Source organism: Nerophis lumbriciformis, linkage group LG03 (genome assembly GCF_033978685.3).
Source record: "Nerophis lumbriciformis linkage group LG03, RoL_Nlum_v2.1, whole genome shotgun sequence".
Taxonomy (NCBI): Eukaryota; Metazoa; Chordata; class Actinopteri; order Syngnathiformes; family Syngnathidae; genus Nerophis; species Nerophis lumbriciformis.
In genome coordinates, this window is record NC_084550.2 from 72,159,658 (window position 1) to 72,184,195 (window position 24,538).

The 24,538-nt window shown below is 40.6% G+C and overlaps 2 protein-coding genes across 3 annotated transcripts in view; both read right to left on the bottom strand.

Annotated features, from left to right (window-relative positions):
- Nucleotides 1–20,084, bottom strand: part of LOC133590355 (alanine aminotransferase 2-like) — a 43,160-nt gene extending 23,076 nt beyond the window's left edge. The window contains exons 1-2 of one of the 2 annotated variants that reach the window (XM_061942979.1): nt 19,849–20,084; nt 13,509–13,695 (exon numbers count right to left, since the gene is read on the bottom strand). In XM_061942979.1, coding sequence (XP_061798963.1) covers nt 13,509–13,695; nt 19,849–19,913 — 252 coding nt within the window. In that variant the 5' untranslated portion in view covers nt 19,914–20,084. Of the gene's footprint in view, nt 1–13,508; nt 14,078–19,848 lie in introns of those variants that run through there. The other variant, XM_061942972.2, reaches the window with a different exon arrangement.
- On the bottom strand, nt 17,326–19,833 carry fuz (fuzzy planar cell polarity protein). Its single transcript, XM_061942992.2, has one exon. The coding sequence runs from the start codon at nt 19,456–19,458 to the stop codon at nt 18,163–18,165; it is 1,296 nt and encodes a 431-aa protein (XP_061798976.1). The 5' UTR covers nt 19,459–19,833; the 3' UTR covers nt 17,326–18,162.
- Nucleotides 20,085–24,538: the final 4,454 nt, after the last annotated feature.

Here is a 24,538-nt window from a genome sequence, read left to right on the forward strand (position 1 = left end):
TATACTTTCAAAGAACAAAGGACATCAACAAAAAGCTGGCTTCAGCTTTGTAGTTTAGTCGCTGGCAATGACAGAATAGAATAGAATAGAATAGAATAGAATAGAAAGTACTTTATTGATCCCTGGGGGAAATTCAGCACCACAGTTCGCTCACAATAGACAATAAACACTTAGGTATTTTTTACATGTGAATAATATAAATACAGTCTATTATACAGCATTATTCACATGTGAATAATATAAATACAGTCTATTATACAGCATTATTTACATGTGAATAACATAAATACAGTCTATTATCCAGCATTATTCACATGTGAATAATATAAATACAGTCTATTATACAGCATTATTCACATGTGAATAATATAAATACAGTCTATTATACAGCATTATTTACATGTGAATAACATAAATAGTCTATTATCCAGCATTATTCACATGTGAATAATATAAATACAGTCTATTATACAGCATTATTTACATGTGAATAATATAAATACAGTCTATTATACAGCATTATTCACATGTGAATAATATAAATACAGTCTATTATACAGCATTATTCACATGTGAATAACATAAATACAGTCTAATACAGTGGATTATGTTTTATTGGCCAATTATGTGACTGTGTCCGCGGTTACATGAACGTGGAAATGATATGCCTCACTTGTTTGGTTGACTTCAGCGATGATTGATTAGGCATACTAGCGCTGTGTCAAATATTAAATATCAACCATGGTAAGATCTAGTAGACATGCTCTTTTTTTCACTCATTCACTCCTCATCTGTTTCATGGTGGCAACTTCAGAAATGTTTATGCATGTCAATCATGTTTTCATTTCATGCCTAAACATTAATATTGACACCAACATCACCAAAGTATAACGGTCATAACGTCCTTCTCCGATCTAACCTAAATTGATGATGTTGGGTCAGGGCAGTGGGAACATTAGCAAATGCAAACTGTTTTTGCTAACTTCTTTTTGCTAATTTTGCAGCCGTACACTTCAGAGTATTGCAACAAGTTGGTAGTTGATACCTGCTTATTGTTAGCACCTGCTCACGTTTTAAGTAGAATTGGAGCAAAATTATTTGCAAATGTTTGTCTCAAGTTGTGCGTCCGCAATCCAATTCACGTGCCTGTGAACTAATGTGTGTGTGTGTGTGTGTGTGTGTGTGTGTGTGTGTGGGTGTGTGTGCGTACGTAAGTAGTCTGTCTGTATAATGATTGTCTGAGGGTAAAAAACAAATATCTGTTTGTCCATATTCCCTCGATAGGCTTTCTGTTAGCACGTGACTTTTTTTTACTACGTTTCTGCGGTTAAAGAGTTGTGTGTCATCTACAATCATATGTCTGTTGTGGAGCATCTACAAAGTACAAAAGCAGTGAAGTTGTCAGGTTGTGTAAATGGTCAATAAAAAGAGAATACAGCAAATCCTTTTCAACTTATATTCCATTGAATAGACTGCAAAGACAAGATATTTCATGTTCACACTGAGAAACTTTCTTCTTTTTGCAAATATTAGCTCATTTGGAATTTGATGCCTGCAACATGTTTCAAAAAAGCTGGCACAAGTGGCAAAAAAGAGTGAGAAAGTTGAGGAATGCTCATCAAAGACTTATTTGGAACATCCCACAGGAGAAAAGGCTAATTGGGAACAGGTGGGTGCCATGATTGGGTATAAAAGTAGATTCCATGAAATGCTCAGTCATTCACAAACAAGGATGGGGCGAGGGTCACCACTTTGTCAACAAATGCCTGAGCAAATTGTCAAACAGTTTAAGAACAACATTTCTCAAGCAGCTATTGCAAGGAATTTAGGGATTTCACCATCTACGCTCCGTAATATCATCAAAGGGTTCAGAGAATGTGGAGAAATCACTGCACGTAAGCGGCAAGCCCGTGACTTTCTATCCCTCAGGTGTACTGCATCAAAAACTGTGTAAAGGATATCACCACATGGGCTCAGGAACACTTCAGAAAACCACTGTCAGTAACTACAGTTGGTCGCTACATCTGTAAGTGCAAGTTAAAACTCTCCTATGCAAAGCCAAAGCCATTTATCAACAACACCCAGAAACCCCGCCGGCTTCGCTCATCTAAGATGGACTGATGCAAATGTAATAGCATAAATGCATACGTACGTAACATTAGCTTTGGATGTTGTTAGCTAATGATAGTGTTTTGGATAGTTAGCGTTAGTTATCATTGAATGTATATTCTATCATAGCAGCAACATGACTGCAAATTGTTCCTTGCTTCTCTTGAATGACTTGTGTACACGCTACCTGCACCTAAGTGTTGCCCAGACAGGTGAGCGACTGCCGTAAACATCAATCCTTTTATCCGGGCCACAGAGTTGCAGCAGTATACGCTATTGGGCTGTAGAAAAGTAGACTGACGTTGCTGCCGAGATTTTCCCTTGGAATAACGGAGCCAATTGCTTCGTTTTACTTCATTTCACTCGCTTTATTTCCGTGGGGTCTCATCACGTCCTTAAGAGCGCACTGCTGTTATGAGATGGCGACAGGTGTGCACGATATTGGGGACACATTTGTCCCGCACTGGAGAAAATTCCTGACACTTGTTTTCATGTCCATCCTTCATGCTGCTATTTTTGTCCAAGCCAAGTAAGTTTTTGTTTATTAATGCTATAGTCTTTTGCTTTCATAGTTTGTTCTCCGCCACTGTGCGCGCTTTTCGTTTGTACTTTTTGTTTGATGTATTAAATAAATCCGTCAGTCTACCCCAGGGCAGCTGTGTCTATGAAAGTAGCTTACCACCACCAGGTGTGAATGATTGATGGGTTCTACATGTAAAGGGACTTTGGGTACTTAGAAAAGCGCTATATAAATCCCAGTTATTATTATTATTAAATCATGTACTTACATTAACCTAACCCTAACCCTAACCCCAGGACCAAGTCATGACAGTATCGTATGCATGTTCCACTGAAACTGAACTAAAAAAATTAAATTAAAATAAAGTTTTAATTTTTATTTATTTTTTATTTTTTTATTGTATTTGTCTATATTTATTTTATTTATCCGTTATCATCTAGAATATATTGTACTGTATACTGTATGTATATTATTTCATTATTATTTAAGTACATTTAGCTGTCTCATGTAATCAATTTAATTTTTTCCCACAATTAATGCCAGAATCTGCATGGAAGTACTAATAAAATACTAATAATAAACATTTGTATATATTCCAGCCTGGTTCCCTTTACAGTTGAAAAAACGCCTATTCAGCAACTAAATGAGTAAATAAAGCAATTGATATGTTGTATATGTTTCTTAGGATGATTATATTGTCGTACAGCAACATAATATATGCAAAGTGAATTTGAAGAAAAGACAAGAATGATGAACGTGTAATGCCTCCACACACACACACACACACACATTACACCGACACATTTTAACCTCCCAAGTGAGGGAAAAAGCAGGGTCTGAAGTGGAAACCCCGTCAATAATAAGTATGTCAAGTTTGTGGGGGTTGGAGCAGCTGCGGCCGCTGAAGACTTTGCAGGAAGTGATGAGTCGTGAAAAAGCAAGAGTGGCAGACACGTGGACAAACAAACATGGACGGGAGAAAAGGTGGGACTTTCACCAACATTCCCCCTCAAATCAAAAACAGCCTCTTAGTCCATTCAACCTTTTCATTGCCTCATTGGTCACAGGAAGAGAGAGTATGAGCCAATGAAATGAGTCGTATGGCGTCACACCCCAAAGTCACACCAGGGTGTCACACCAGGGTGTCACCTTGGCAGAGATGGAGGAATCTTTGGGCCTCTTCTGCTTGCTGACCTTCATCAGTCATGCAAACATTGACACACTTGACTAAAGGGCCTTTTTACTTCCAAAGCACTTCAACATCTTCCAATACATTTACAAAGTACAAAAGCAGTGAAGTTGTCAGGTTGTGTAAATGGTCAATAAAAAGAGAATACAACAAATCCTTTTCAACTTATATTCAATTGAATAGACTGCAAAGACAAGATATTTCATGTTCACACTGACAAACTTTGGTATTTTTTTGCAAATATTAGCTCATTTGGAATTAAATGCCTGCAACATGTTTCAAAAAAGCTGGCACAAGTGGCAAAAAAGAGTGAGAAAGTTGAGGAATGCTCATCAAAGACTTATTTGGAACATCCCACAGGTGAACGGGCTAATTGGGAACAGGTGGGTGCCATGATTGGGTATAAAAGCAGCTTCCATGAAATGCTCACTTATTCACAAATCAAACAAGGACGGGGCGAGGGTCACCACTTTGTCAACAAACGCCTGAGCAAATTGTTTAAGAACAACATCTCTCAAGCAGCTATTGCAAGGAATTTAGGGATTTCACCATCTACGCTCCGTAATATCATCAAAAGGTTCAGAGGATCTGGAGAAATCACTGCACGTAAGCAGCTGAGCCCGTGACCTTCCATCCCTCAGGCTGTACTGAATCAAAAACTGATATCAGTGTGTAAAGGATATCACCACATTGACTCAGGAACACTTCAGAAAACCACTGTCAGTAACTACAGTTGGTTGCTACATCTGTAAGTGCAAGTTAAAACTCTACTATGCAAAGGCAAAGCCATTTATCAACAACACCCAGAAATGCCGTCGGCTTCACTGGGCCTGAGCTCATCTAAGATGGACTGATGCAAAGTGGAAAAGTGTTCTGTGGTCTGACGAGTCCACATTTCAAATTGTTTTTGGAAACTGTGGACGTTGTGTCCTCTGGAACAAAGAAGAAAACAACCATCCGGATTGTTCTAGGGTGGAAGTGTAAAAGTCAGCATCTGTGATAGTATGAGGGTGTAATAGTGCCCAAGACATGGGTAACTTACACATCTGTGAATGTTTTAATGCTGAAAGGTACATACAGCTTTTGGAGCAACATATGTTGCCATCCAAGCAACGTTATCATGGACGCCCCTGCTTATTTCCGCAAGACAATGCCAAGCCACGTGTTACAACAGCGTTGCTTCATAGTAAAATAATGTGGGTACTAGACTGGCCTGCCTGTAGTCCAGACCTGTCTCCCATTGAAAATGTATGAAGCCTAAAATAGCAACTTAAGCTGTACATCAAGCAAGAATGGGAAAGAATTCCACTTCAAAAAATGGTCTCCTCAGTTCCCAAACCTTTACTGAGTGTTGTTAAAAGGAAAGGCCATGTAACACACTGGTAAAAATGCCTGTTTTGCAATGTGTTGCTGCCATTCAATTCTAAGTTCATGATTATTTGCAACAAAAAAAAGGAAGTTTCTCAGTGTGAACATGAAATATCTTGTCTTTGCAGTCTATTCAATTGAATATAAGTTGAAAAGGATTTGCTGTATTCTCTTATATATATATATATACATACATACATACATACATACATACACAAATATAAATATATACATACATACGCGCACTGTATACAAATATATATTTACATACATATACATAAACACACAGGAAATAGGAGTAAACAAAAAAGCTACTTGATACATCCATCTATTTTTCTACTGCTTGTCTCTTGATGTGACTGAGGTGTAAAAGTCCCTCCAGCTGCACTCGGGCAGAAAGCAGAGATGGACAAATGGTAAGCGCCTACCAGAAAGAATATTTGAAGCCAGCGACGCCAAACCTCAGTTTGTGAGGTCTTTACATTATTAAAAATGTTATTAATAGTTTACTTTTCTGAGAAACAACATTTTCTAGACTGAAATAAAAAAAGGACCACTGGTGAGGACACTGCTTCTAAAAATGTCAAAGTTGAAAGACTAAACTACATTATTGTTTACGTTTATTACACTAGATGTTTACATTGTTACTTTTTAGGCACCACTGGTAAATTGTTCTTTTCAATATTTGCTTGAAACAGTAGATGTTCCTGCACAATTTTTTGCACTTAAAATACCACTTTACAGTAATAAATAATAGAACATGTGTGTGTTCAATTACAGTAAGCATGTTTATCCTAAACATTCGTGGCACTTCATTTTACACACTATAGCATTTTTACCAAGCTTTGTTTTGTTTTAGACATATACCGCAATAATATTGGACTTTGATACCGTTACATCCCTTGTTAATAAGAAATAGTAACATACTTGTCTTTAAATATATCTATAACATTATTTTAGCCCTTCAAAAAAATGACTTCCAATTATGCAAATCATACAATGACATCATCATCCCAATATGTGGGGGAAACAGACAAATAAAACGTTTGTATTATTTAAACGACTTTTAGAGGGCCTTATATGCAGAATATATGAATGTGCAGACAAAAGGCACTTTGAGGTGCATGAAAAGATGGACAAAAAGCCTCGTTGATTATCAGCTCACTGGCCATGAGGACAAAACAAACAGTAATGTGCAAAGTGCATGAGGACTTGTGAACTCGTGCAGCATTGCTTTCTTTCACTGTTTCACAGCCATGACCAAAATAAACTAACTACAGTAATACACTTTTTTGTTTGTGTAATGTGGTAACAGGCATTATCTCAACATGTAATATTTACATCATTTACTCATTTTAAGCATTACGCCGGGTGTGTCCCATCATCACAGAAGTCTCCTGCGATTTTTGTTTCGATACGTGAATCTGGTAGGAGGGGCCCATTTCTTCTCATTTTAAAGGTGGCGCTAGAGAGACAATTTTGAATTTTCATTTTCAAGACACCCAAAATATAAACATTTTTGCCATATCTGACGCGCTTGCAATGGGGAGTTTTCGTGCATATTAAGCGCCGGCATAATAATAATAATAATTAACAAAGACATTTCAATAGGGCCCTTGTGGTGCTCTGCATCGCACCTGCTGTACTTGCTCCGCTGCTCAACCTTAATAATCATGGCAGACGTCATGAGGGCTAAAAACAATTACTTTGGGACTAATGAGGATCCAGAACCTTTTATTTTGAGCCTGAATATACGGAGGGCGAGCTGCAAGTTTTAGACTGTGAGTTATAAGCAGGTTCAGCTTTAATGCATCACTAAGCATCATGTAGCAGTGTTGCTAAGTGCTAAACAAGAAGTACAAACAACGAACACAATGAAACAATCACTTACTGTACAATGTCTGCTCTCACTGGGGGGCCAACTAATGGGGTGTTTAGAGTATATATTTCAGCACAAGGCTTATACTCTCCATTCAGAAGAGGTTAAAAAAAAGTGTGTGTAAACCAGGGTCTTTTCGTGTCTTTCTTGCCATGTCTTTGGGTCTAAATTGGTTTTCAAAGATGACTTTCTTCTTGGTGCATGGCCACAACCAGTCTTCTGTTTAATTCAAATTGCATGTTTATATAATTGTTAATATTCATTATTTTTCATGTGTGGACTGATAAGACTACATGGCTAATGTAGAGGTGTATTGTTTTGCCAAAACTACATTTCACATGATCCAGACCACCAGTAAAGTTGACTAAATTGTAGGGCGGAATGATTATGGAAAACATAAGAATCACGATTATTTGGATTGATATTGCAATCACAAGTGATTACACAATTATTCATTCATTTGAAAACATAAGTATTTATTGTACCACCAAAACTAAATATTAAAGGTGAGGGGAATTATCGATTTTTTAGATGCATCGCAATTCAGACAGGGCCGATTATAAACGTCAATAATGGAAATTCTATCCGAGCAGCTCCTTTACTTTAGGGCACTTATGTTCCAGTTATGCACACATTTCCATTCATTTAATAAATGTGACGGGAATTAAGTCCAAATAAATCAAATTAAAATAAATAAATAAACTGTTCTTATTACAAACGTACTGTTTTTAGGAGTTGCAATTGACAAACGCTTATTCAGTCAAATGAAAATAAATGTAAAACTGGATTAATATACATAATTTAAAGATGCATCAATATTACATTTTTAATCGAATCGTAGCCCCTGAATCGTGATCGAATCGTGAGGTCCCCAAAAATGCCCACCTTTATTAAATGTAGCTAAAAAAACAGATATAAATTGGTAACGAATAAACATAACAAGTAAAATAATAATAGTAATAACAATATATTCAAATAACAACAGAAATATTAAAAAACAACAATACAATTCAGTTTTTCACTTTTGTTTTTAATTAAGTTTTTTACCTAGGAAGTTGTCAGGTTGTGTAAATGGTAAATAAAAAGAGAATACAAGAAATCCTTTTCAACTTATATTCAATTGAATAGACTGCAAAGACAAGATATTTCATGTTCACACTGACAAACTTGCTTCTTTTTTGCCATTTGGAATTTGATGCCTGCAACATGTTTCAAAAAAGCTGGCACAAGTGGCAAAAAAGAGTGAGAAAGTTGAGGAATGCTCATCAAAGAAGTCTTATGGCCATCAGGTGCCATCTTGCAAAACTCTTACATTTGTTTTATTTGTGTATCTCTTATGTACATAAGGTGTTATCTTGCACAGTTTTTACATTTATCTTTATTCATGTATGTTATTATTTAGTTTCTGCCATATTACTTTGTTCATAATGCTTGTGTTGCTTGCATATGCACATTCAATGTCTACTTGAGGTCCATGAAACAAAAGTGTTATTGTCCACAATAATGTCCTCAGTAAATTCACCAAAAGTTCACCGTGGAGTTACTAAGTGTGTTTAGCTGATTGGAGAGCTAGTGGGTCCATGACGATGACTTTAGTTTTGTTTGATCAGCCGTTTTACTGCTGGAAACAATTAAGGCATGTAAATAAACATTTCCAAAATGTTTCTGCAAATAACTCTTTTCACAACATATATATCTGCAGTCCGGTGCGGCTAATATATGAAAACATATTTTCTTCTAGGATTTAGTGGGTGCGGCGTATATACCAGCGCACTCTATAGTCCAGAAAAAATGGTAATAAAATGTCATTAAAGCTTTCTAGTCTATGGGCAATATGTGTATGTAAAATACAATTATAAATTGTTCTTTTGAGTGCAATAAGAAAAGACCAATGTGTTTAATGCCTTTTCATTTTCATTTCAATCTTCTAAAATTGTTCTTTAAGTGTAATAAGAAACATATGTTTAATGTATCATCACAGATTTTCTGTTCAAATAGAACCAATAATGGGGGGGTTGGTGGCAGCGGAGGTGTATATTGTAGCGTTTTGGAAGAGTTAGTGCTGCAAAGCGTTCTGGGTATTTTTTTTGTTGTGTTTATGTTGTGTTACGGTGCGGATGTTCTCCCGAAATGTGTTTGTCATTCTTGTTTGGTGTGGGTTCACAGTGTGGCGCATATTTGTAACAGTGTTAAAGTTGTTTATACTCCCACCCTCCGTGTGACCTGTATGGCTGTTGACCAAGTATGATTTGCATTCACTTGTGTGTGTGAAAAGCCGTAGATATTATGTGACTGGGCTGGCACGCAAAGGCAGTGCCTTTAAAGGCCTACTGAAATGTGATTTTCTTATGTAAACGAAGATAGCAGGTCCATTCTATGTGTCATACTTGATCATTTTGCGATATTGCCATATTTTTGCTGAAAGGATTTAGTAGAGAACATCGACGATAAAGTTTGCAACTTTTGGACGCTGATAAAAAAGCCTAGCCTGTAGCGGAAGTAGCAGACGAGTAGCGTGACGTCACAGGTTGTGGAGCTCCTCACATCCAAACATTGTTTACAATCATGGCCACCAGCAGCGAGAGCCATTCGGACCGAGAAAGCGACGATTTCCCCATTAATTTGAGCCAGGATGAAAGATTGGTGGATGAGGAAAGTGAGAGTGAAGGACTAGAGGGCAGTGGGAGCCATTCAGATAGGGAAGATGCTGTGAGAGGCGGGTGGGACCTGATATTCAGCTGGGAATGACTAAAACAGTAAATACACATATACTCTATTAGCCACAACACAACCAGGCTTATATTTAATATGACACAAATTAATCCCGCATAACAAACACCTCGCCCCTCCCGTCCATATAACCCGCCAATACAACTCTAACACCTGCACAACACACTCAATCCCACAGCCCAAAGTACCGTTCACCTCCCCAAAGTTCATACAGCACATATATTTCCCCAAAGTTCATACAGCACATATATTTCCCCAAAGTCCCCAAAGTTACGTACGTGACATGTACATAGCGGCACGCACGTACGGGCAAGCGATCAAATGTTTGGAAGCCGCAGCTGCATGCGTACTCACGGTACCATGTCTGCGTATCCAACTCAAAGTCCTCCTGGTAAGAGTCTCTGTTGTCCCAGTTCTCCACAGGCCAATGCTAAAGTTTGACTGTCATCTTCCAGGAATGTAAACAATGAAACACCGGCTGTGTTATCCGGCAAAACAGTCAGGGGGTGCATTCTACGGCCGGGGTGCGTTATCCGGCACAACACCTGCCGCAATACACCGCTTCCCACCTACAGCTTTCTTCTTTGCTGTCTCCATTGTTCATTGAACAAATTGCAAAAGATTCACCAACACAGATGTCCAGAATACTGTGGAATTTTGCCATGAAAACAGACGACTTAATAGCTGGCCACCATGCTGTCCCAAAATGTCCTCTACAATCTGTGACGTCACACGCTGACGTCATCATACCGAGACATTTTCAGCAGGATATTTCGCGCAAAATTTAAAATTGCACTTTAGTAAGCTAACCCGGCCGTATTGGCATGTGTTGCAATATTAAGATTTCATCATTGATATATAAACTATCAGACTGCGTGGTCGCTAGTAGTGGCTTTCAGTAGGCCTTTAAGGTTTCTTGGCGCTCTGTACTTCTCCCTACGTCCGTGTACACAGCGGCGTTTTACAAAGTCATACATTTTACTTTTTCAAACCGATACCGATAATTTTGAAACAGATACCGATAATTTGCGATATTACATTTTAAAGCATTTATCGGCCGATATCAGCAGTCCAATATTATCGGCCATCCCTAGTAACAACACAACTGAAAACTGAAATCTGCAGATTGCATGATGGCCAAAGCTAAAGCAGGTGCACTGGAACACACAAACTAACAGCAACCCTGCAGTGAGCCACCTCATAACGGCTGCATGGTTCAACTTTCATACTGTTTGAAACAAAAGAGCAAAAATAAATACTTGTCATTTCAATATTCATCAAAATAATCGTGTTTATCACTTTGGCCATAATTTTGCAGCCCTATTTAGTTGTGTGAGAAGACTTCTGTGCTCTGGTTCCCAAGGCAACCCAACGCCATTTTAACTGAATCCAAATAGTCAGGGAGAGTGTTTAGGCTTTGAGAAAGACGCCTGGCAGACAAAGACTGAGGAAGGATCTTCAGATCTTTGGGTACCTGCTGGTTCAACTACAGGCTGGGCCCAAAACATGTAGTGGATATTTGCTTTTTCACCTTGTGCTGCAATGTGTACGGCAGCCTGCCACATCTCCACTAACAGAGCAAGAAAACACTTCTACTTTCTCTCCATAAACACAAGTACTATGTGAAGAACGTTCAATGAAGAAGCGAAGAGAACGTTGAAACGTAACGTAAGGCTGACGGGTGTTAAAAAGAGGCTAAAACCTCAATGATTAACTAACGGATAGACTTTGCCAAGAGGATACATGTGCAACGGGCCAAGTGATAGTAAACACAAGCACTTGTCTTAGTGGATTGTTGAAGTGGCAAATGTATTCATTCAGTCAGAAGCTTTTAGCCTGCAAGCACCAGTGTGGGAAACACTCCTCTTCCATTTGCACCACAGTGATGGCAGAAGGAGCGGCAGCTGGGAAAACATTCAGGCGGCATATGTAGCACGAGATGATGACTTGTAGGTCAAAAGTTCATTATAGGTGCAGTACGACCTGCACAAGCTTATATATAGGCCCATCCAAACACTTCCGTAATAGACAGCAAACCAAAATAAGATGACAATACTGTCACATTACTGCAGGGGTGTCAAAGTCAAGGCCCGCGGGCCAAATCCGGTCCGCAAATGAATGATCTACGGACCCTGGAATGATATTTGATTAGCATTAGAAGCGGCCCGCAGGCCACAGCCACCTGCTGCTGTTTTGCACGCACCAATACTCCATCAGTGTTGGCGCTAGGAATTTTCAAAATGGGGTCCTAGGGACACCATCAAGTCATAGAAATGGGGTCCCACAGTAAATCTTTGGGGTCCCACTTTTTTGTAATGTTTTGAAAACAAATGTTAAATGTACACATTATCCCGTTTTATCTCACATTCTATATTGTGTTTTGGAAAAAGGTTGTCATAAACGTTACTTAAGTCATTTAAAAAAATAATACAAAAGAAACAATGTTTTATGCCTATGTAAATATATTCAGTGATAAACATCCATCCATCCATTTTCTACCGCTTATTCCCTTCGGTGTTGCGGGGGGCGCTGGAGCCTATCTCAGCTACAATCGGGCGGAAGGCGGGGTACACCCTGGACAAGTCGCCACCTCATCGCAGCAGTTATAAACAATCACTTTCCTTCATGGATCTAAACTTTACTGCTGCAGGTATTTGTTTTTATATTTGTATTGTAATATTTTCAGAATGTGTTTGTTCTACACTGCAAAAAGTCAGTGTTCAAAAACAAGAAAAAAAATACAAAAATGAGGGGTATTTTATTTGAACTAAGCAAAATTATCTGCCAATAGAACAAGAGAATTTGGCTTGTCAAGACTTTCCAAAACAAGTCAAACTAGCTAACCTCAATGAACCCAAAAATAGCTTAAAATAAGTATATTCTCACTAATAACAACAGTACTACCATATGAGTACCTATTTTATATTGTTTCATTGAAAATAAAACAGCAACATTTGGCTGTCATCTGTTTTAATATGAGACACAATTGTGTCAAAGTCATGATTTTTATTTTTTTTACATGATTGAAATAAGAAATGATTGCTTTATAAAGTAGTTTTATACTTGTGAGTGTTGATGACACAACACTTGATATTCTACTTTCAAGCATGTTTTACTCAATATAGGTCATCACATCTCAGCAACAAGCTGTAATATCTTACTGAGATCATTTAGGACTAAAACCCTTAAAACAAGTAAAACACTAACATAAAATCTGCTTAGTGAGAAGAATGATCTTATCAGACAGAAAATAAGCAAATATCACCCTTATTTGACATATTTCATCTTACTTAGATTTCACTTTTTGCAGTGTATTTTTGGCCAAAGTAAGACAAAGAAAACAATCTGAAGTTGTCTTTATTTTCTAGTTTTAGTGCCATTATTTTAATAGTCCTTGCAAACGTGTTGATCTTGTGTGACGTCATTGTGGCTGCAGCAGGTGTACCTAATGAAGTGGTCTGTACGCTATGCCTCACTAAATCACTCTTGTTGTCATATAGACAATCTTTGATGAGCATTTCAAACTTCACAGCGATCCTGACATATAAAAGGACAATTTTTCATTCTAAATGAAATTATTTCAGCACAGCACAAAGTATTTGAACAGCCTTGAGCGTACAAACATGTGAGTTGTGTTTGCAATTGGAGCTGCAAAGTACTCCAAAACAATGGCAATGTAAGAAAAAAGAAGCATAAAAGTGCTCATTGCCCACCTCAGAGAGCTCCTTCTCCAGCTCCACGGCCCGCTGCACGATGGGGCCCCGCACGGCGTATTCCACCATCTTCACGGTGGGGTTCATGGTGTCGATGGTCAACACTTTGCCCCGGGGCGACGCGCCGTTCTCGGTCACGCTCTCCTTCGGTAGCCCGCATCGCGTGGAGCTCAGGCCGGCCATGGCTCTGGCGGACAGATGGGGAGAGGTCAGTGAACGCATCACGGCAACACCTCCGAAACAACCGCGGCTAATGGCTAGCGTGTCTCCCCGTCCTCGGCTCCAGCTGAAGCGGGCAAGTTTACCGGGCGAGAGGCAGCCTATCCTCGCTGATGACATTTTGTTGTGTTTTTTTTTTTTTTTTGCAAGAGTTATTTGGAACTTGGAAGAAAGTTCAAGTAAGCCGAGCAAGTTCAGTCTTCACGGTCAAATCAGCGTAGATCTTTGGACTTTAGTCTGGCTGAAAGTACAACCTGGGTCCAAAAGAGGGAGGCGAGCCCCCGACAAGACACGTCACTTTCCAAGAAACTTCCCAGCATCCAGTGTCGGCTTTGGGGGGAACAGGGGGAGGGATTGGAAATACACATGGCAACCTATCCTTCCCCCACCCCCTCTTTTATGTGTGTGGACCCCGCCGTTATAGTCCTCCCCTTCCACACAGTATCCAACTTTATAGTCCTCCCCTTGCACACAGTATCCAACTTTATAGTCCTCCCCTTCCACACAGTATCCAACTTTATAGTCCTCCCCTTCCACACAATATCCAACTTTATAGTCCTCCCCTTCCACACAGTATCCAACTTTATAGTCCTCCCCTTCCACACAGTATCCAACATTATAGTCCTCCCCTTCCACACAGTATCCAACTTTATAGTCCTCCCCTTCCACACAGTATCCAACTTTATAGTCCTCCCCTTCCACACAGTATCCAACTTTATAGTCCTCCCCTTCCACACAATATCCAACTTTATAGTCCTCCCCTTCCACACAATATCCAACTTTATAGTCCTCCCCTTCCACACAGTATCCAACAATATAGTCCTCCCCTTCCACACAGTATCCAACTTTATAGTCCTCCCCTTCCACACAGTATCCAACTTTATAGTCCTCCCCTTCCACACAATATCCAACTTTATAGTCCTCCCCTTCCACACAGTATCCAACTTTATAGTCCTCCCCTTCCACACAGTATCCAACTTTATAGTCCTCCCCTTGCACACAATATCCAACTTTATAGTCCTCCCCTTCCACACAGTATCCAACTTTATAGTCCTCCCCTTGCACACAATATCCAACTTTATAGTCCTCCCCTTCCACACAGTATCCAACTTTATAGTCCTCCCCTTGCACACAATATCCAACTTTATAGTCCTCCCCTTCCACACAGTATCCAACTTTATAGTCCTCCCCTTCCACACAATATCCAACTTTATAGTCCTCCCCTTCCACACAGTATCCAACGCACCAAGCTTGGGTCCTGCACAAGTTATTGGCCCTCGACGTGGGGGGTCTGGATCTTACCAACACAGTCAATGCACAAAAGAATGTGGAAGGGAGCTGATGATGCATAATAGACAAACATGGATGCTCCTCCTATTTAGTTGAAAAGCAGACTTTGCACCCAGCAAATGAAAGCCTTTTATTGCTTTAATGACTCGCTTCCTTGCAGGGGCGCTCCTAACGTGTCAAGACTCAAGAGGGCACCACAGAAGATTTTCCAATTGGGTTTAGGTCAGGGCTCAGCTTAGGTCAAACTTTGCAAGTAAGTACATTTTATTTACAAAGCGCTGTACAAAACATAGGTGAAGTAAAACAACAGCTTCTCCAGAACTCTGCAGCCCGGATAATCAGCAGAAGCCCTTCAATCCAGCACATCAGCCCTGTTCTGCAGCAACTCCACTGGCTACCCATCAAACATCACATCCACTTTCAAATAATTCTCCTCCCTTTCAAAGCCATCCATAACCTCTCTCCATCATAGCTCTCTGACCTGATCCATGTCGCCACGCCCTCACGTTCCCTAAGATCCTCTTCATCCATCCATCTCACTGTCCCTTTATTTCAAGTGTCCACCATGGGTGCCCCAGCTTTCAGCCGCACTGCAACTCTTTGCCACCAGACCTTCGTAACTTGGACTCAATATCCCTCTTCAAATCAAGACTCAAAACACACCTATTCCTGACTGCTTATTCATTGTAATCATATTTTCTTCTCTATCTTTGTTGTTGTTGTTGTTATTGTTGTTTTTATCCAATTTGATTTTATTGTTTTGATTTTGTACGGTGTCCTTGAGTGCCCAGAAAGGCGCCTTATAAATAAAATGTATTATTATTATTATTATAACAGGGGCAACATCATAAAAAGGATACAAAGTGGATTAAAAAATGAAAGTTAAAAGGTGTATTAACTAAAAGCTTTACGAAAAAAGAAGTTTTCAAATGTTTCTTATAAGTGTCGACACCATGCAACTGAAGAGTAGGGGCATAATAATCAATGAAGTACTATCTATCTATAGCAAGTCAGTGATGTACTGAGGGGCCCCACCATGCAATGCACGGAATGTCAGGACTAAAATGTTAAACTCAATGTGGAATTTAACTGGAAGCCAATGAAGACTGGATCAAACGGGGGTGACATGGACTGTTCTGGTCTAAAGTCTGGCAGCTGCATTTTGTAGCGTCTGAAGTCTCTTTAGCGATGACTTGTTGAAAAGGATGAAGAGAGAATTGCAGCAGTCAAAGCGAGATGATCATTTCCAGATCCAATTTTGACAGCAAATTTCTCACTTTAGAAATATTTCTGAGGTGATAAAAACAGTTTTTGGTCAGGTGACCACAGAGACACTCCAAAGACTTGGACTGATCCAACACAAGTCCACGGTTTCTGAAGCAGTTTTAACAGATACACCAAGGGACTTCTTGATCAGGGGGATCTTTTTATCGGGGGCAAAACCCATCCTATCTTTAGGACCGTTCCAATCAAGTCGCGAGAAGAAAATGTTTACAAAATGTCCTAGCTTGAGTAAGACAAAGTTCTAGACATGTAAACTTGCGGACAATTAGTTGTCAATACCTTTTGCCATCTTTTTACAACCAACTTTACACACATGCTGATGCAGGAGTTGTCTCAACAACCTTAATAAGTTACAGTAGGTGGTTTTTAGAAATCTCAAGTCATGGTGGTCAAACTTTGGGGTTAAAAAAAAACAGTGCCACCACATGGTGTATTTTCCAGAAAAGAAATAGAAGAGAAAACAGTCAGAGTGCATGAATAAGAGTCAGCTCACACAATGACATACATATTATGGAGGTGGCCCTTGCAATAAGACACATCAGGAGCATTTATGTAAGGCAAGTCAATGTGTATGATGCCAACACGTGCCTCAATAAAGCTGTAATATAAAAAGATCAAAAGGAGGAAACAGAACAAAGAAAACAAGAGGCAATATTTCAGTTAGTTCTCTTTAAAAATGCCCAAAAAAGAATAGGCAGCATTGTTCACATTGTCATTCACCTTAACAGAAATGCTGGTCATAGAGAAACATTTCTTAGCAGATACAATTTAAAGAATGGTGAAATTAGAACTAAGCGTGATCATCTTTCCAAAGGCACATTTGTTATTTGTTTTGTGCAAATGTACCTGAGTCATGCATTTTCATTCTATTATAGTTCCAGTGCTAAATACATGAATGTCTTAGGCCGCCTGGGCCATATGGCTGACAAATAAAATCTCATAATTGTTAGAAAACACTCAAATACAAATGATAGAGACAATTCAAAAACAAGTTTTTCTTTTATTTGATCAAAAACTAGTGAATTGAAAGGGCAATGAATACACCGTAACTTACTCTTAACAAAATCCAAATTTGTATAATGTTGCTTTTTCTATACTAGATATAAATTGTACTTTTCATGCAAATATTTTCCATTAACTAAACAGGAGGCAATACTTCTGTCTAGAATAAAACACTTCTGTAAACAAAAATGTACAATTGTACATTGCATGCAAAGGGATCATTTCCAACATTGAGATTAATAGTCACAACTTCCAGCATCTGTGTTGATTAAAATACTTCTATTCACAAAAATATGTTGCACATTGGATGCAAATAAACTCCAATAAATAGTAACAGAAATCAAATCAGTACAGTGCAAATGTAAAACTTTCGTCTTGAATAAAATAATTATGTGAATAAAAATGTAGTATTGAACATCATATGCAAATAAAAGATGAAGTAAAACATTAGGATGACTTGTTAGTGATGTCAAAGACAATGTATTGCACATGTAATATATATCACTATATTGATGATTGAATGTGGAATCATTGGTTTGGATGTGCAGAACAACTTCTTTAGTGATCTTTCTGTGCATCCTTTTGTTTTCTAGTAGCATCATACATGGCACCTTGTGTCAATGATGCCACCAAAGAACGCTGCCTTTTAGCCAAGTAAATAAGAGGACTACGGAAGCTCATGGGGGCAAAAAGTATACCGGAGGAAGAGGGGAAAAACATTGATTTTTTAATTTTTTAAATTGTCCGCAACAGAAAACTTGAACTCATTGATATATCGCCCAGACCTGGATTATCTGTAACAAAAGAGAAGTGTTAAAAAAAAGGCACTTTTTGGCCTTGGTCTTGGTAAAAGCCCTCATTAGAAGAAAGTAGATGTCGTTATGGAAGCGAGTGTGTGTGCGGCGACAGTGTGCAGGGCAAATGTCGGCACCGCCAGAGGAAAGAGCAGGAAAAGCTGATGTTGTGGCGTCTGAAGTCCAAAGCTTTTACACTCGTCTGTGACCAAATAGCACTGCAGTGGCTGGTGGGAGAGTCCATGTACTAAGTCCTCTGTGGGGGCTCCCTCCTCCGTCTCCTCTTTTGGAGGACTTGCTTCCCCCTGCTTGAAGTAGCGCGTCATGCAAAGGATGTAGAAGAGCTTCAGGAGTTCCCAGCAGCGTGTTTTAGAGGTTAAAGCGGGATCATCTTGCAGGTGAGGACATAACGGGTGCAGCACGCTGGAGACCGAGCGGTGGTTCTCGCGGTTGATGAGGAGAAAGGCTAAGACATCCGGCTGTAGAGATACGGACGCCGGGAGGCAGCGCTCCCCGACGGCAAGGCAATTTCTCAAGATGTCCACCAGGGGCGACCAAAAGCGACCCACCAGGCCGCTCTCAGTGTGGTGTAGGGAGGGCGTGGGCCCGCACAGCACGCACACGTCAGCACCGGGCAGCAGCTGGAAGCGGAGCAGGCGGTGCGCCACGGTGGGGCTGCCTTGAGGGAGAAACACGGGGTAGTCACAGGAGGCGGACGCAGAGTCCGAGAGCGAGCGCATCAACGCGGAGAGAAGCACTATCTCCTGCGGGGCCAGGCGCCACCACATTTCCGTGGCGGCTGCGACCCGCCCGTGAACGAGGAGGCAGCCGAACTCGCTGTCCGCGGCCGCGGCGAAGCCCTGCACGGCCTCCTGAAGGAGTGGCGGCTGCGGCGGCAGCAGGCAGTCGGTGCAGTGCGTCAGCAGGCCCAGGACGCCGTCCCGCCGGTCCTCCAGCAGCTCATCGATGAGGCCGAAGCAGGCGCGCAGGTCCTTCTTGAGTCGCTCTACGTTCCTCACGTTGGCCAACTCGTCCTGGCCCAGCACCATCACCATGCAGCTCCACACGTTCTCCAGGAGGCGCTGGAGGTGCACCGGCTCCCCTTTACTGCTGCCCGCTTGGTGGCCTGCGCTGGTGGCGATGAGCATCACGCTGTCCTGGAAGACTCGCCACACCACTTTTTCACCTCCTTCCGTCTCACAGCTGGACAACAGCACGCCGTGGCCACTCCCAAACATGTGCACCCCATTCAGGGAGCCAATGATGGAGAAGGGGAGCTGCCTGGAGGCCCCCCTGGTAAAAAGGGGGACCCCGCTGCTGGCTGTGAGGCACACAAGCTGTATGGGGCCCTCCACGACCATTGACCTGTTTACTCCAAGGCTATTGTTGCTAGTGTGTTAGCTCCTAAATGTTGCTAGTGTGTTAGCTCCTAAATGTTGCTAGTGTGTTAGCTCCTAAATGTTGCTAGTGTGTTAGCTCCTAAATGTTGCTAGTGTGTTAGCTCCTAAATGTTGCTAGTGTGTTAGCTTCTAAATGTTGCTAGTGTGTTAGCTTCCAATTCACTGACTGGATAAGCGCGGGCTGAGCAGTTAGCATTAGCAGCTAGCAACAACCTCAATAAGACAAAAGTGCTGATTGTGACCCAGAAGGAGTTCAATTTGTATCTGCGGGAATAACAAGCTGGCTTAAGGCGGTCAAGGAATAAGATGCTGATTTAAGGAATGAGATGCTGGGTTAAGGCGGCAGGTTACCGTCGTTTCCACGGCAACACGCTCCCATGATTGACTTCTTCGACCGGCGGCGGAGAGCGCTTCATTAGGCCGCTCCAAACAAGCTCGACAGCCGGCCGACGTCAGTTAGGCGCCTCGAGTAAACTCTCCAGTTTATAGTCTGTTTGCTTTTTGATCTTATCTGACACCTAACATCACTTTTACTCGCTTCTCCGTTTTGCCTCTTCTTCTCTCTTTTAATGGCAGCTGGCAAGTAACCTTGTGGTGCGCATTACCGCCACCTAGTGATGTGGAGTGTGGATCAACATTATGTTGGAGTATGGTTTATTTTTTTGTCATAAAGAAATACAATCATGTGTGCTTACGGACTGTATCCCTGCAGACTGTATTGATATATATTGATATATAATGTAGGAACCTACCAGAATATTAATAACAGAAAGAAACAACCCTTTTGTGTGAATGAGTGTAAATGGGGGAGGGAGGTTTTGTGGGTTGGTGCACTAATTGTAAGTGTATCTTGGGTTTTTTATGTTGATTTAAAAAAAAAAAAAAAAAAAAAATCACAATTCAGCTAGTTTATGTTGCCATGCTGTACCAAATCTGCCTTCAGAATCAACAATGTGTGTGCACTGTAAGGGAACAGACACATACAGGTGATAGACGATTGCAATAGCCAATCAGATCATGAGTTGTTGTCAGTAAGGCCTTCTAGATGGCCTAAGTCAGGGGTGCTCATTACGTCGATCGCGATCTACCGGTCGATCTCGGAGGGTGTGTCAGTCGATCACCAGCCAGGCATTAAAAAAATAGTCCTAAAAATGAGCGATCATAAATCTTCACTATGACGTCACTTTCGTCACTTGATTGACATTCACGGCACCCGAGGGTCTTCTGAGATGACGCTGGCTGCTGCCAGCTCATTCAAATTACCGACTGGAAGGCGAGAAACACTTTATTTCAACGGACTCTGGCGCCGTACCTGTCGTCAAAACTCCAAAGACCGACTGCACAGTTGCACAATAAAAGCTCTGCTTCATCCTGCCTGCGCTACCAAAATAAGAGTCTCAGAAAGCTGGCGTGCACAAGCTAGTAAGCTACGGAGTTTGCCAACAATGTATTTCTTGTAAAGTGTATACAAAGGAGTACGGAAGCTGGACAAATAAGATGCCAAAAACCAACCACTTTCATGTGGTATTAGACAGAAAGGAGGACTTTTTTTTCTCCTCCATTCAAAAATGCGGACGTTATCATCACCACTGTCTGATTCCAATCAATGCAAGTCATCAGAATCAGGTAATACACCAACTTATATTCTTGTCTTCATGAAAGAAAGGAATCTATATGTGTTAAACATGCTTGTATTATCTTTAACCACCTTTAAGTTGTTAACAATATTAACTATTTGTGTTAAACATGCTTGTATTATTTTTAACCATCTTTAACTTGTTAACAATATTAACTATGTGTTAAACATGCTTGCATTATCTTTAAACACCTTTAACTTGTTAACAATATTAACTATATGTGTTAAACATGCTTGCATTATCATTAAACACCTTTAACTTGTTAACAAAAACATATATTTCATAAATAAGTAAATATAAATGATATATATGAATGAGGTAGATCCCCACGACTTGATCAATTGAAAAGTAGCTCGCCTGCAGAAAAAGTGTGAGCACCCCTGGCCTAAGTGATTGGATACTCCTAAGTGAGCCCTACAAGCCTTTCTATCCAGAAGTAGGAATGCATTTCAAGTTTGCAGATAATACTACGGTCGTGGGACTGATCACCGGGGGAGCTGAGGCAGCGTACAGAAGGGAGGTAGCGGTCAGGATAATAATCTCTCCTTGAACACAGACAAGACCAAGGAGATGATTATTGACCCACGGAGAAGGAGTACCCACTACACACCTCTGTACATAGGGGGGACAAAGGTGGACAGGGTGAAAACCTTTAAATTCCTCGGGACCCACATCAGCGAGGACCTCACCTGGGATCACAACACCCAACAAACAATAAAGAAAGCCCAGCAGCGACTGTACTTCCCACCCAAAATTCTCAGCAACTTCTATAGAAGTACGGTTGAGTGTCCTTACCAGCTCAATCACGGTCTGGTATGGAAACTGCACTGCTAAGGACAGGAAGGCACTCCAGCCAGTGATTAAAAGTGCTCAGTACATATCAGGAGCAGCCTTCCCCTCACTACAGGACATGTACTCTACCAGGAGAGCACACAACATCATAAAGGACAGTACACAGTCTCATCAGCCTCCTACCATCAGGCAGACGATACAGGAGCCTGAAATCCAGGACTACGAGACTGACAAACAGTTTCTACCCACAGGCCATCAGGCTTGTGAATGCTAACTTGTGAATGCTAGCCCCCCCCCCCCCCCGTTTTACTTTTGTCGTTTTGAACAAAAGACAGCTACCATGACCACTTACTGTGCCTTGTATACAGGTAAAAGCCAGTAAATTAGAATATTTTGAAAAACTTGATTTATTTCAGTAATTGCATTCAAAAGGTGTAACTTGTACATTATATTTATTCATTGCACACAGACTGATGCATTCAAATGTTTATTTCATTTAATTATGATGATTTGAAGTGGCAACAAATGAAAATCCAAAATTCCGTGTGTCACAAAATTAGAATATTACTTAAGGCTAATACAAAAAAGGGATTTTTAGAAATGTTGGCCAACTGAAAAGTATGAAAATGAAAAATATGAGCATGTACAATACTCAATACTTGGTTGGAGCTCCTTTTGCCTCAATTACTGCGTTAATGCGGCGTGGCATGGAGTCGATGAGTTTCTGGCACTGCTCAGGTGTTATGAGAGCCCAGGTTGCTCTGATAGTGGCCTTCAACTCTTCTGCGTTTTTGGGTCTGGCATTCTGCATCTTCCTTTTCACAATACCCCACAGATTTTCTATGGGGCTAAGGTCAGGGGAGTTGGCGGGCCAATTTAGAACAGAAATTCCATGGTCCGTAAACCAGGCACGGGTAGAGCAGGTCAGCAGCAGGAAGCATGAAGTGCTCTAAAACTTGCTGGTAGACGGCTGCGTTGACCCTGGATCTCAGGAAACAGAGTGGACCGACACCAGCAGATGACATGGCACCCCAAACCATCACCTAACCATGCAAATGTTGCATTTCCTTTAGAAATCAAGGTCCCAGAGTCTGGAGGAAGACAGGAGAGGCACAGGATCCACGTTGCCTGAAGTCTAGTGTAAAGTTTCCACCATCAGTGATGGTTTGGGATGCCATGTCATCTGCTGGTGTCGGTCCACTCTGTTTCCTGAGATCCAGGGTCAACGCAGCCGTCTACCAGCAAGTTTTAGAGCACTTCGTGCTTCCTGCTGCTGACCTGCTCTATGGAGATGGAGATTTCAAGTTCCAACAGGACTTGGCGCCTGCACACAGCGCAAAATCTACCCGTGCCTGGTTTACGGACCATGGTATTTCTGTTCTAAATTGGCCCGCCAACTCCCCTGACCTTAGCCCCATAGAAAATCTGTGGGGTATTGTGAAAAGGAAGATGCAGAATGCCAGACCCAAAAACGCAGAAGAGTTGAAGGCCACTATCAGAGCAACCTGGGCTCTCATAACACCTGAGCAGTGCCAGAAACTCATGGACTCCATGCCACGCCGCATTAACGCAGTAATTGAGGCAAAAGGAGCTCCAACCAAGTATTGAGTATTGTACATGCTCATATTTTTCATTTTCATACTTTTCAGTTGGCCAACATTTCTAAAAATCCCTTTTTTGTATTAGCCTTAAGTAATATTCTAATTTTGTGACACACGGAATTTTGGATTTTCATTTGTTGCCACTTCAAATCATCAAAATTAAATGAAATAAACATTTGAATGCATCAGTCTGTGTGCAATGAATAAATATAATGTACAAGTTACACCTTTTGAATGCAATTACTGAAATAAATCAAGTTTTTCAAAATATTCTAATTTACTGGCTTTTACCTGTATACGGTACATTTTTATTTTTAGCTAAGTACTGTGTGACTTGTTGAAGGGTGGACTAGCAAAGTAAGATTTTCATTGTACGACAAACTGTTTAACTGTGCATATGACAATAAACACTCTTCAATCTTGAATTTGTTGCCAGAAGTCGGAAGTGCGCTGCTATGGAAATGGAAATCAATGCCCTGAAGAAATGACAATGATTAAAATGACCAAAATACAGTAAATATTGAACATATTACATATTGTTATGAACACGACCCCAAAACAGACAAGCAGTAGAAAATGGATGGATGTCTGTAATTACATTTTATATATATATATATATATATACTTGCAGTGTGTATATAAAACGTTTGGAGGGTTTTGAAGTTGTCTTAGATGGCTTTGAGGCTACAACTGTGACTTCCATGTTTTTGTCATGATTGTGAACAATAAGCACAATTCCTATTAAAGTTCCCCTGTGACCTCACCAGAGCAGTATTAAGCCTTAACAATGCTAATTCCAGTGTATTAGAGCTACTTACCATGTTTATTCATCAACATGAGGGGCAAAATAATCCAAACCATCCGTGAGTATGATGTTTTATATTTTTCACAATTTCACTTTGTCATTTTTGAATTTGCAAAACAGATTGTAGCATCATTACAAAAAGACATTGTACAGGTGGCCCTTGTGAACTTCCCAGTGATTGTAGTAGAAATGTACAAGGATCCAAC